At 37.4% G+C, this 12674-nt stretch overlaps 1 protein-coding gene and 7 non-coding genes across 8 annotated transcripts; 1 reads left to right on the plus strand and 7 right to left on the minus strand.

The window, feature by feature from the left end:
- Window positions 1-129: 129 nt before the first annotated feature.
- On the minus strand, window positions 130-201 carry TRNAQ-CUG (transfer RNA glutamine (anticodon CUG)). The gene has a single exon. It is a non-coding gene; the product is annotated as a tRNA-Gln (tRNA).
- A 234-nt stretch (window positions 202-435) lies between these two features.
- TRNAQ-UUG (transfer RNA glutamine (anticodon UUG)) lies at window positions 436-507 on the minus strand. Its single transcript has one exon. It is a non-coding gene; the product is annotated as a tRNA-Gln (tRNA).
- Window positions 508-873: 366 nt separating this feature from the next.
- Window positions 874-945, minus strand: TRNAQ-CUG (transfer RNA glutamine (anticodon CUG)). Its single transcript has one exon. It is a non-coding gene; the product is annotated as a tRNA-Gln (tRNA).
- A 3141-nt stretch (window positions 946-4086) lies between these two features.
- On the minus strand, window positions 4087-4158 carry TRNAQ-CUG (transfer RNA glutamine (anticodon CUG)). The gene has a single exon. It is a non-coding gene; the product is annotated as a tRNA-Gln (tRNA).
- A 369-nt stretch (window positions 4159-4527) lies between these two features.
- On the minus strand, window positions 4528-4599 carry TRNAQ-CUG (transfer RNA glutamine (anticodon CUG)). The gene has a single exon. It is a non-coding gene; the product is annotated as a tRNA-Gln (tRNA).
- A 234-nt stretch (window positions 4600-4833) lies between these two features.
- TRNAQ-UUG (transfer RNA glutamine (anticodon UUG)) lies at window positions 4834-4905 on the minus strand. Its single transcript has one exon. It is a non-coding gene; the product is annotated as a tRNA-Gln (tRNA).
- Window positions 4906-5274: 369 nt separating this feature from the next.
- TRNAQ-CUG (transfer RNA glutamine (anticodon CUG)) lies at window positions 5275-5346 on the minus strand. Its single transcript has one exon. It is a non-coding gene; the product is annotated as a tRNA-Gln (tRNA).
- Window positions 5347-11129: 5783 nt separating this feature from the next.
- LOC149064898 (uncharacterized) lies at window positions 11130-12390 on the plus strand. The gene is made up of 2 exons (XM_089254807.1): window positions 11130-11408; window positions 12111-12390. Exons 1-2 carry the CDS (start codon window positions 11298-11300, stop codon window positions 12309-12311), a joined length of 312 nt encoding a protein of 103 aa, XP_089110933.1. The 5' UTR covers window positions 11130-11297; the 3' UTR covers window positions 12312-12390.
- The last annotated feature ends 284 nt before the right edge of the window (window positions 12391-12674 follow it).

A 12674-nucleotide genomic window follows, 5' to 3' on the forward strand; every position in this document is an offset into this window, starting at 1 on the left:
CACCGAGATTCGAACTCGGATCGTTGGATTCAAAGGTACATGGAACCGCACGTTGAACTGGAAACTTTAGGACGAAGACAGGAAAAAAATTTTGATCAGTAAAAAAGCACCACAATTCATAGAGTGACAAGGTTCCACCGAGATTCGAACTCGGGTCGTTGGATTCAGAGTCCAAAGTGCTAACCATTACACCATGGAAACACCTGTGCAACGAGAAAACATTAGGACCAAGAAACAAAAAAATTTACAATACAAATATATACCAAAGTTCCATAATTTAATGGAGTAACAAGTTTCCACTGAGATCCAAAGTGCTAAAAATTACACTATCGAACCACGTACCAAAAAACAAATCTTTAGAAACAACACCAGAGAGAGAAGAAAAAATTCATCAATATAAAAAGTTATATATTACTACGTATTAACGGAGTAAGTAGGTTCCACCGAGATTCGAACTCGGATCGTTGGATTCAAAGTCCAAAGTGCTAACCATTACACCATGGAACCACATTTGCAACCCGAAAACATAGGACCAAGACCAGAGAAACAAAAAATTCATGTATACAAATGTATACCAAAGTACCATAATTAATGGAGTAACAATGTTCCCCCGAGATTCGAACTCGAATGGTTGGATTCAGTCCTAACCATGACACCACGTGCCAAACAGGAAATGTCCAGGACTACTACCAGAGAAACAAAAATATTGTTCAATATATCAGAATTAAGGGAGAAAGAAGGCTCCACCGAGATTTGAATTCTGATCGTTGGATTCAAAGGACCATGGAACCGCACGTTGAACTGGAAACTTTAGGACCAAGACAGGAAAAAAATTTTGATCAGTAAAAAGGCACCACAATTCATAGAGTAACAAGGTTCCACCGAGATTCGAACTCGGATCGTTGGATTCAGAGTCCAAAGTGCTAACCATTACACCGTGGAACCACGTTTGTGACCAGAAAACATTAGGACCAAGAAACAAAAATTTTTTCAGTACAAATGTATACCAAAGTACTATAATTTAATGGAGTAACAAGTTTCCACTGAGATCCAAAGTGCTAAAAATTACACTATCGAACCACGTACCAAAAAAGAAATCTGTAGAAACAACACCAGAGGGAGAAGAAAAAATTCATCAATATAAAAAGTTATATGTTACTACGTATTGTGGCGCTGCGATCGTCACGAGAAAGCGCGCGCGTCCGTGGAGGAAGAAAGGAAATTATTGCGTCTTCTTCCCGCGCTCGACAAGGTTGTAACACCTCTGTGTGAATAAATTTCTCTTTATCTATTTTGTTGTTTTGTGAAGCAGCAGTTTGGTGACCCGGCATCCAACGATAACGATGTCCAATCCATCGGAGCAACCGACGATGTCCAATCCATCGGAGCAACCAACGATGCCCAATCCATCAGAGCAACCACCTGCAATGTTCCGGGTCGCTGTCAAAGCCCCACCGTTTTGGGCCAAACAACCCCATCTATGGTTCAAGCAATTGGATTCTCAGTTCCCTGCGAGTGGAATTACCTCCGATGCCACTAAATACCACACAGCCGTTGCAGCCATGGATACGAGTGTTTTGGCACATGTGAGTGACCTCATCATGAATCCACCGGCGGCAAACATGTACGACGCACTAAAAAGACGCCTCCAAGCTGAATTTGCTGAACCAGATGAGCGACGCTTACAACGTTAGATGTATGAAGTCGAGCTGGGCGATCGTCGACCTTCGGCGTTACTCCGAGAAATGCGGGATCTATCCAGTGGCCGTCTCAGCGATGAAATACTTCGAAGTCTATGGATACAACGGTTACCATATCAAGTTCAAGCAATCCTCTCCACAAGTTGAGAAACGTTGGAAAAGTTATCGGAGATGGCAAACAAGATCATCAGCGTCAGCGGGAAAGCAGAAGTACAGAATATTTCACCAAATCTCGATCACCCACAACAACTTGATGTGCAACAGCTGACAGAAAAAATAGAGACATTAACATTGGAAGTTGACGCGCTACGTCGATCTCGAGAACAACGTGGAAACCCACAACGTCCTCCCAATCGAAACCGCCACGAAGGTGCAAAATCCATGAGGTTTCGGAACGATCTCTGCTGGTATCACCGTGAATTCGGATCCAACGCCCGTAAGTGTGTGCAACCATGTAGTTTCTATTCGGGAAATGACCAAACCGACAACTAATGGCGACGAGGGAGTCGGTTTCATTCAGCAGTCGCCTTTTCATCACAGTACCCCCCCCCCCTCCAGTGCGGATCGCACGAACTAATTATTGACAACAAAAGGCTCTGGTGTCCAGGTAATAAGTGTTTTGTCATACGTGTACAATTTCGAAGTACTAGATGCAGTGGCAATTGTATCGCAGCCGCTTTCGGTAAAAAGCGACGGTAAAAATTAACCATACCGATAAATCGGAGAAGTTCTGTCTTGTTTTTGGGTCTTGGGTAAGAGTCAATGGCATCGACTTTGGCTGGTAGCGGTTTAATGCCCTGAGAGTTGACTAAATGTCCTAGAAACTTGATTGAGCTGCATGCGAACACGCATTTGTCGATATTTATTTTTAATCCGTGTTTACACAGACGTTTCAAGACCTCACGCACATGACCGACGTGCTCTTCAAGGTTAGAAGATGCAATTAACACGTCGTCTAGATAAGGGAAACAGAATGGAAATCCTCGCAATATTTCGTCTATATAGCGCTGAAACGTTTGCGCAGCGTTTCGCAACCCGAAACTGAGGACGTTAAATTCAAAGAGTCCGAAAGGGGTGACAATAGCAGTTTTTTGGTACATCGGAAGCAGACAATTGTATTTGATGATAAGCGCGTTTCAAGTCTATGGTAGAGAAGATGAAGAAAGACATCCGAAATTGGGCTCAAGCGTGCATCGCCTGTCAGAGGTCAAAAATTCATCGTCATACCAGCCCTCATATTGGACAGTTCGTATCTCCATCTCGACGATTTAGTCACGTGCACATCGACATAGTGGGTTCGCTTCCATTATCAGAAGGTTATCGCTACTGCCTCACTTGCGTAGATCGCTTTTCAAGATGGCCCGAAGCCATTCCTATAGCAGATATTACTGCTGAGACTGTTGCTAAGGCTTTCATACATACTTGGGTTGCACGGTTTGGAGTACCAGAAGTGATCGTTACTGATCAAGGTCGACAATTTCAGAGTGAACTATTCTGATCTCTCGGCAAACTACTGGGGATCAAACAAAATCGTACCACTCCATACCATCCGGAAGCGAATGATGCCGTTGAAAGGTGGCATCGCGTCCTTAAAGCAGCGATCAAGTGCCATTCATCAACAGATTGGGTGGCAGTATTGCCAATCGTCCTTCTAGGACTAAGAGCGGCATACAAGCCGGAACTGGAATGCTCCACATCTGAACTGGTATATGGTGAACCTATCAAACTCCCTGGCGAGTTCTTCTCAGCTTCCACCACAGACGACAATGAGAAACAGTTGCTCACTGAATTACGACAACACTTTTCGAAAATTCGACCTGTCCCAGCGTCTCACCATAATAAATCCAAAACATTCATCCATAAAGAACTTGATCACTCCACTCATGTTTTCCTTCGCAATGACGTTGTCAAGAAGCCATTGCAGTGCCCATGTGATGGCCCCTATGAAGTGGTCGCAAGGCGCAATAACACTATCACCATCAAATGCAAAGGAAGAAACGTATGTGTGAACATTGCACGTGTGAAACCAGCGCACATTGCCACTAACAGTGACAGTACAAACAGTGAACCCATTGTGACCCGTTACGGCAGAGTAAGTCGTCCCCCGAATCGTCTCATTGTATAAGTGCATTCATAATCCCGTCCTTATATGTGTATATATATATTTTTTTCTTTTGTTGTCAATAATTAGTTCGTGCGACCCGCACTGGAGGGGGGGTACTATGGCGCTGCGATCGTCACGAGAAAGCGCGCGCGTCCGTGGAGGAAGAAAAGAAATTATTGCTTCTTCTTCCCGCGCTCGACAAGGTTGTAACACCTCTGTGTGAATAAATTTCTCTTTATCTATTTTGTTGTTTTGTGAAGCAACAGTATTAACGGAGTAAGCAGGTTCCACCGAGATTCGAACTCGGATCGTTGGATTCAGAGTCCAAAGTGCTAACCATTACACCATGGAACCACATTTGCAATCCGAAAACATTAGGACCAATACCAGAGAAACAAAAAATTCATGTATACAAATGTATACCAAAGTACCATAATTAATGGAGTAACAATGTTCCACCAAGATTCGAACTCGAATGGTTGGATTCAGTCATAACCATGGCACCACGTGCCAAACAGGAAATGTCCAGGACTACTACCAGAGAAACAAAAATATTGTTCAATATATCAGAATTAAGGGAGAAAGAAGGCTCCACCGAGATTTGAATTCGGATCTCGTTGGATTCAAAGGACCATGGAACCGCGCGTTGAACTGGAAACTTTAGGACGAAGACAGGAAAAAAATTGTTATCAGTAAAAAAGTACCACAATTCATAGAGAAACAAGGATCCACCGAGATTCGAACTCGGATCGCTGGATTCAGAGTCCAATGTGCTAACCATTACACCATGGAACCACATGTGTAACGAGAAAACATTAGGACCAAGAAACAAAAAATTTTTCAGTACAAATGTATACCAAAGTACCATAATTTAATGGAGTAACAAGTTTCCACTGAGATCCAAAGTGCTAAAAATTACACTATCGAACCACGTACCAAAAAACAAATCTTTAGAAACAACACCAGAGAGAGAAGAAAATATTCATCAATATAAAACGTTATATGTTACTACGTATTAACGGAGTAAGTAGGTTCCACCGAGATTCGAACTCGGATCGTTGGATTCAAAGTCCAAAGCGCTAACCATTACACCATGGAACCACATTCGCAACCCGAAAACATTAGGACCAAGACCAGAGAAACGAAAAATTAATGTATACAAATGTATACCAAAGTACCATAATTAATGGAGTAACAATGTTCCACCAAGATTCGAACTCGAATGGTTGGATTCAGTCATAACCATGGCACCACGTGCCAAACAGGAAATGTCCAGGACTACTACCAGAGAAACAAAAATATTGTTCAATATATCAGAATTAAGGGAGAAAGAAGGCTCCACCGAGATTTGAATTCGGATCTCGTTGGATTCAAAGGACCATGGAACCGCGCGTTGAACTGGAAACTTTAGGACGAAGACAGGAAAAAAATTTTGATCAGTAAAAAAGCACCACAATTCATAGAGTAACAAGGTTCCACCGAGATTCGAACTCGGATCGCTGGATTCAGAGTCCAAAGTGCTAACTATTACACCATGGAACCACTTGTCTAACGGGAAAACATTAGGACCAAGACCAGAGAAACATAAAAATTGATTAATATATCACAAATTCAAGAAGACTGCCATGAGATTCGAACTCGGATCGTGCCATAATTAATGCAGTAACAAGTTTCCACTGAGATCCAAAGTGCTAGAAATTACACTATCGAACCACGTACCAAAAAGAAAATCTTTAGGAACAACACCAGAGAGAGAGAAAAAATGCATCAATATAAAAAAAAAGATATATATTACTATTAACGGTGTGGTTCAACCGAGATTCGAACTCGGATCGTTGGATTCAAAATCTAAAGTGCTAACCATTACACCGTGGAACCACTTGTGCAAATGGAAAACATTTGGACCAAGACCAGAGAAACAAAAAATTGATCACTACAAATGTATAACAAAGTACCATAATTAGTGGAGTAACAATGTTCCACCGGTCAAGGGGGAGGGGCGTTGCTTCCCCTCCCGCCCAATTCATTGGAATACGTCACCAGAACGGGTTCTACATAAGTCTGAGTAGTTCAGTATACTGAACACTATTCCGACTTATGTAGCCCCCGTTCTGGAGGACGTATTCAATTGAAACTCGGTTATTTGTTTTATGGTCATGAAGGGGAGAATCAATAAAAAAGCGCCCCGTTTTCACCTGATGTCGAAAATTTAAAAAATATATATTTTTTTTTTCAATTTTTTTTTTTATTTCATAAATCTCATTAAAATATCCTAAAAATTTGGCTGTATTCGGATAAGCATTTTTTGAGACAAACTACTCAGAGTACGGGAACTTTAATTATAATAACCCTGTATATCGTGGGTTACTTGAGTGATCTGGGAATGTGCCGTAGACTACCTGACTGAGATACGGACCTCTAACGCAGGTGGCTTAAGTGACCCGTTCCTGAAGTTCATTTTTGCAAAATTAGGTTTGAGGTAGCGAGCAACATCAGATAAATGAGCCAGATATTGCCCGCGATCTATGGCTTGAATATGTGTGGAGGGGGATGTACAGTATTCATTAATTCGTTACCTATGTTGTATAGTTGTGTTGCTCCTACCTCCGTTCACACACATCATTTCAAGTTGAATTGAAAAGAACCACCTCTACGCTCCACTGTACGTTTATTTCAAATTGTTCAAAAGTTAATTCAAAGAAATTAATGTGCAAACGAATTTCATCGAAAAAAATAATTATTGGAAACTTTTTCTTCAAATTTCTAAAAATTCGTAGCTTGTACATCGACACGTTTCTTGGAAAGATGTTTTGTACGATTTCATTCTGTCCGAAGAAGAACAAATAACACTTGATCTGCCCACTGAAATATGCGGCGAACAACAACAAAAATCTAGTCCATAAGAAATGCATACTTGAATCGAAAATACACATAAAAATAGAAAACGAGGTATGAGCCTGTTTTTTTTGGTTCTTTTTTTTAGTAAATTTTTAGGCTCTATTGCAAATGTCATGCCACGAATTTTGAAATTTCTCTACGGCGAAACGTGACTGAAATTCTTGTCCTCTTCCAGAAAAGTTTTCTTTCTTCTTCTCTGAACGTCTCGACCGAATGCGAATTTCAAATAAAAACTCGTTGTTGTATTTACTGGAATGAAATAATAAAATTGAAGAGAGAATGTTTCTCAAAAAAAAGGGAATAAGAAACGATGTTTTCATAGAGAACACAGAAATATGTATCTGTCAACTGCAATATACTTGTTCCGGAAAATGTGATGAATTGGTCATCATACATAATAACCGGTTGTTATGCATACTTACCAATCGTCTTGGTAAGTTTGATAAATAGTAAAAAATTTCCACTTTTGCCGGCGATTATTTATTATAACTAAGTGTCGTTGGTAAATTTCATAAATACTCGGAATTTATCGCCTTTACCTGTTATTAAGCATAATATCTTAGTGTAATTAGTGAATTTGATAAATACAGTGTGTGAAAAAAAATTCCGAATGAGTCCAGTATGTGCGATGGATACAGCCGGATTACGATATAATGATAACAAATTTTACGATCGTACTGCGATATGATAATGTAATGCGTGTATGAGTTATCATGTGCAGTATGTCGTATAGTACGATTTAGCATGTTTACCAGAAACGCGAAGCTTGGGTATTATGCATAATCACAGATAAAAGTGATATTTTTTTAGTACTTATTAAATTTACCAACGACGCTTGAGCAATATGCATAATCGCCGATAAAAGTGATTCCCTCTTTGTGACAGAGCGGGAGTCATGTTCTGGTTTGGGTAAAAGTCATTAATTAAAGGAAGTGTTTAAAATTTACCGACGACGCTTGGGTACTATGCCTCATCGCCGGTGAAAGTGATAAATTTAGAGAAATTCGGTTATTATGCATAATCACAGAGCATAAATCAGGTCATTATACATAGTAACCGATTATTATGCCTAATCACAGAGCATAATAACCGGTTACTATGTATAATGGCCGGATTTATCACATTTACCGCAATATATTTTCTGCAACAGTGATATTTGATCGTAATTTTTCAGGTTTGATCAAGCGCATTTCAAGCGTTTAATTTCAATTTTAAATGCTCTAGCGTTTTAAATCGTTGCCCGACTGCGAGTTTTGACTTGAGTGATGTCATATGCATTTATGTAGAAAAAGATGTCCTCTCCACTTGTTAATACAAGATGCATGTATGCGCAAAGCTGGCTGTATGTACTATCGCAAGGGGGACGAGCAACTCCAGAACTAATTCAGAAGTCGATAAATCCGTCATAAATGGTTTCTTATGGTGCTCAAGCCGAGCAGCTACAGATCCAAAACATTTCCGGCGCCTCTGATCACAGGAGTTTCTGTGAACAGGTTTTCACGGTTAAAGTATGCGACTACCTTTCTTGTCACTTTCCTTTAAAATGGTTGAACTTTATTGGACTGAACTTTAATAACACTTTTTGATGGAAAGTGTCCCAAAATGATGGAAAATAATAAAGAAATATTGAACTACCTATTCCATTTTTTATGAAAAAGTCATTTTTATGTCAAATTTTCAGCCAAATTCATGTGATATTCCAAACATGATTGCATAAAAAATTCTATAAATGGAATGTTTTGTGTATCACAGTACATTCAGCTAGTAATGGTGCAGGTTATGTACCAAAACATAAAGGATATAATATAATAAGGATATATATAATATATATATATATATATATATATAAATATAAGGTGCTCATAAGTTACACTCAAATATGTAAATGTACATTGGAATTTTTTTGAAATTTCATTCCACATTTCGCCCATAAAACAAATACAAATACAACGCCACAACAAGCAAAATGCCCAACGAGGTGGCTGAGAAAAAGATGCCCATAAAAATATGGATGTCATATATTCCAAAAATACAGCAACCCAATTAAAAATGCAATTGACACAAATTATAAACAATATATACACATGATAAAATATTATACAATGCCCATAAAGAATACTTATGGTTGTCTTATTCTAAGAATGGATAGCTTCTCGATTTACCCCAACATGTTTATCGTATTTCTTTTTAAACGTGTCAATTGTGTTACAATTCACTACCTCCGGGGGTAAGCTATTCCATTTATTGACAACCCTATTAGAGAAAAATTCCCCCTGCGACACCATAACCTTGCATTGTTCCTTACCAATCGATACTGGTGTCCCCTTGCAAAAGCAGTCTATTGGCGGTGTACTAAAAGTTATGGTCCATCCTATCCACCCCATTGAAAATTTTGAACACTTCGATCATATCTCCTCGACACCTGCGTTCATCCAATGTAAACATATTAAAAAAATGAAGTCTCTCTTCATAACTCAAGCCCTGTGTGCCAATAAGGACACGCGTAGCTCTTCTCTGCACCCCTTCAACCAAGTCTCTGTCCCTCTGTAGGTATGGTCTCCAAAACCTTACAGCATACTCCAGTCCAGGACGAACTAAGCCTCGAAAAAGCGGAAGAATGACTTTAGGAAAATACCGTAATTCTATAAATATATGTGATATAGACTTCAGTTTTTATTTCATAACCTCAACAATATATAACAGAATATCATATCAAAATTTCGTCATGATACATTGAATGGAGGTCTAGAAATTGTGTTTCAAACTCAAGTAAAATGTCAAAAATAGCAGTTTTTATTCACGGATTACTTGTACGTAAAATCGCAACAGTAAAAGTGGACGTAACTTTGGTTTTAAAAAATCAAGGCCTGCATTGTAATTTAAAAATAAGGACTTCATGAAAAATGAAAGAATGAAAATCGATATTTGTTTCTTAACTGATGTTTGCAACGTTGTCGGATATCTTAAAACGATATAGTAAGAGTTTCAACTCTATGGTGAAACAATGTTGTTAGTGTTAAAACAAAATTAATATTTTCAAGTAAAGATTTTCAGTTTTCTTTCATATCTAAGTTATCGTCTAAAGCAGCGTGTTCCTCAACCTTTTACAACTGCGGACACCAGTGAAAAAGGTTGAAAATTGTTTGCGGACCTGCGGAAATAGGAAAAATAATTTGCACACCGGCAAAACATAAGAACAAAAAAATAAATACAGTAGTAAAAGAATTTGTGAACCAGCAAAAAATAAAGAGCTAGGAAATATAAAACAAATATTATAAATAATTTACAGACAGACGAACAAAAAATAAACAGGAAGAAATTTGTAGGAGGACAAACAAAATAGAAGGAGGAAAAACAGGAGGACATTGTAAACAGTTAAAACATTTTACTGACCGTAAAAAATTAATAAATGCTGGAAAAAATAAATGAAATTAGTTTGCGAACCAGCAAGAAAATAAATAAGAAGAGAAAATGAATAGTAGAAGTAGTTTTTGTGGACCGGCAAAAATGAAATAAATAGGAAAAATAATTATTTCGCCGCCAAAAACTAAAGAGATAAGAAACAAAATAAATATCGGAAATAATTTGTAGATTGGCAAAAAAAGAAATAAATAAGAGAAAAAAATATGTAGTGGAAATGATTTGCTGACCGTCAAAAGTAAATAAACACAAGTAAAAATAAATAGAAGTAACTTGTAGGTAATTTTTGTACTGGCAAAAAAAAAATGGTATGCACGAAGAAAAATAAAATAGTAAAACTAATTTGCAGGCCCGGCGAAAAACAACTAATTAGGAAAAATAAATTTTCAACCGGCAAAAAATAAATAGGAGAAAATTTAAATAGTGTGATAATTTGCAGATTTGCGAGAAATGAATAAATTGGAAAAATATTTTGCAGACCCTGACAGCTGAGACAAAAATTCAAACGATTATAGATAGGTTGTACAATATTTAAAAAATTGGATTAAAATATTTTCGTGGTGGATACATAAATTGGAAGAAACCATCTGTGGACCGGCACTAGTACTCGAACCAGAGGTTGAAGAACACTGGTTCAAAGAATCTGTTTTTAATCGCCATGACTCATTAGTTCATCAATCATTCTTCTGATTCCACATGTGGTTGGTCAGGTAAAAATACAGAAATAAAAATCCACACAAGAGAAACTTGAAAATTTCCTCATTATCCCTAACTCTGTGTCAAGAAATACAGTAGAATCTCGACTATCCGGCCTCCGTACTATCCGGTCTAGTGTCTTGGCGGTATGACATCGCCAAATCATCCAACTGTCGCCAAACTTAGCTGAGTTTGTTGCAAATTTGGCGATATTTAGGTGTTAAAATAGTGTTCTTGATGGTATGGGGGTAGAAAGCGAGAATTTTTATAGAACGCCGGCCAGCTCGGCCAATACCTTCTAGAGTAGAAGGCCTTCGCCCGCGATATTTTCTATGCTGTGACGTCACCACACTCCGGCTTAAACGAGAAAGAGAATTTCTTCTTCTCGGCATTCTCCCCCGATCCACGCTCTGCTTCTCCCAAGAAATCGCCATTAACGAAGGCACGTGGTCGTCGATTAGATATTTTTTTATAGAAATATGTCTGACCCAAAAGTATCTGTATTTTATTTTCCGAAATGTGAAGATCTGAAGAAGAAGTGGTTGAATTCCATCCAAAGAAAGGACTTCGTACTGAATGATCGCAGTAGTGTAAGTGCTCATTTCGTAAACATTATATTGTTTTATTCTTTAAGAAAAATTAAAGAAAAATACAACGGAATGCAAAAAAATCAACTCCGATATTAAGAAGAAATGGGACAAATAGTGATTCGGCGGAATAACCGAGTACCAAATATTCAGATAATGTTTTGGCCAGATATCAAATATTTCGTGGCCGAATATTAATTTCCTTAAAATTCATCACAATTGTAAATGAAATTAGTGTTTTTAATTAAGAAATGAAATTATTGGTAACTTTAAATATTGAATTTTAAGTATTTATTAATTAATATTTATAATTTTAAGTATTATAACTTAATTAATAATTAAGTAATTTTTTTATTTCAATAGATATTGAAAAACTGGTAATTGGGAGATATTGCCATGATACTGACAAAATTTGACAATGATACATCATAGTACATTAATATTACCAAATGATTTTTGTTTTTAATTAATTACAATTTCATATCCAATCAAGGAAATGTAAATCATTATTTACTCCTAACTAGTAATGCACCATATAATTTATGAACTAGTATTTAACTAGTTATAATAATAGTATATTATATATAATTTAGCAGCAGATTATTTGTCCCATCTCTTATGGAGAACAAGTAATAGTCAGAGACTAAATTAATTTCATGTTATTACCAATAGCCATCAGTCTGATTATGCTTATTTTATGTCTAGGTATGTGAACTGCATTTTCTGGCCACGGATTTGGTAACAAAATCTTCGGCTTTTGATGATAAAAGTGGTAAGACTTTAGCAGCTCCGTTGAAAATTAAGAGAAGAAAGAACGCTGTGCCGTGCCTCTTCGAAGGATATCCCTCAACTTCTATGACACTTCTAATTAAACGAAGGTTATCTCCAAACTACAAAAAACACTGAAAGAATGAACGCTTAAAAACGGCCCTTGAGGAAAGTGTGACTAATGCAGCAACATTTTCTCAACAGAGACAAATCAGCAGTATGGAAGATCTACAGTGATGTGTTGAAACATTTGGTCTTGAAAATTTTTATGAAGTGTCGAATCAGTGAAAAATTTTGTGTTTATCATTTGGATATACAACCATATCCACAGATTTCGCATTCAGTGGTTGTAAGTAATCTTAATGTTTCTGTTTATCTAAAAAGTATTGCATTGAAAAGAATTTCAAAATTTACCCTCCCATATAAGTTCACAAATTTCAATGACTTAATTGATATATTAGACACACTTAAAAGTATGAATCCTATGTATGAGGAAAAAAT

This window comes from Pholcus phalangioides, unplaced genomic scaffold, assembly GCF_987345545.1.
Source record: "Pholcus phalangioides strain wild (caught in Gottingen) unplaced genomic scaffold, Ppha-v1.0 ptg000042l_1, whole genome shotgun sequence".
Taxonomy (NCBI): domain Eukaryota; kingdom Metazoa; phylum Arthropoda; class Arachnida; order Araneae; family Pholcidae; genus Pholcus; species Pholcus phalangioides.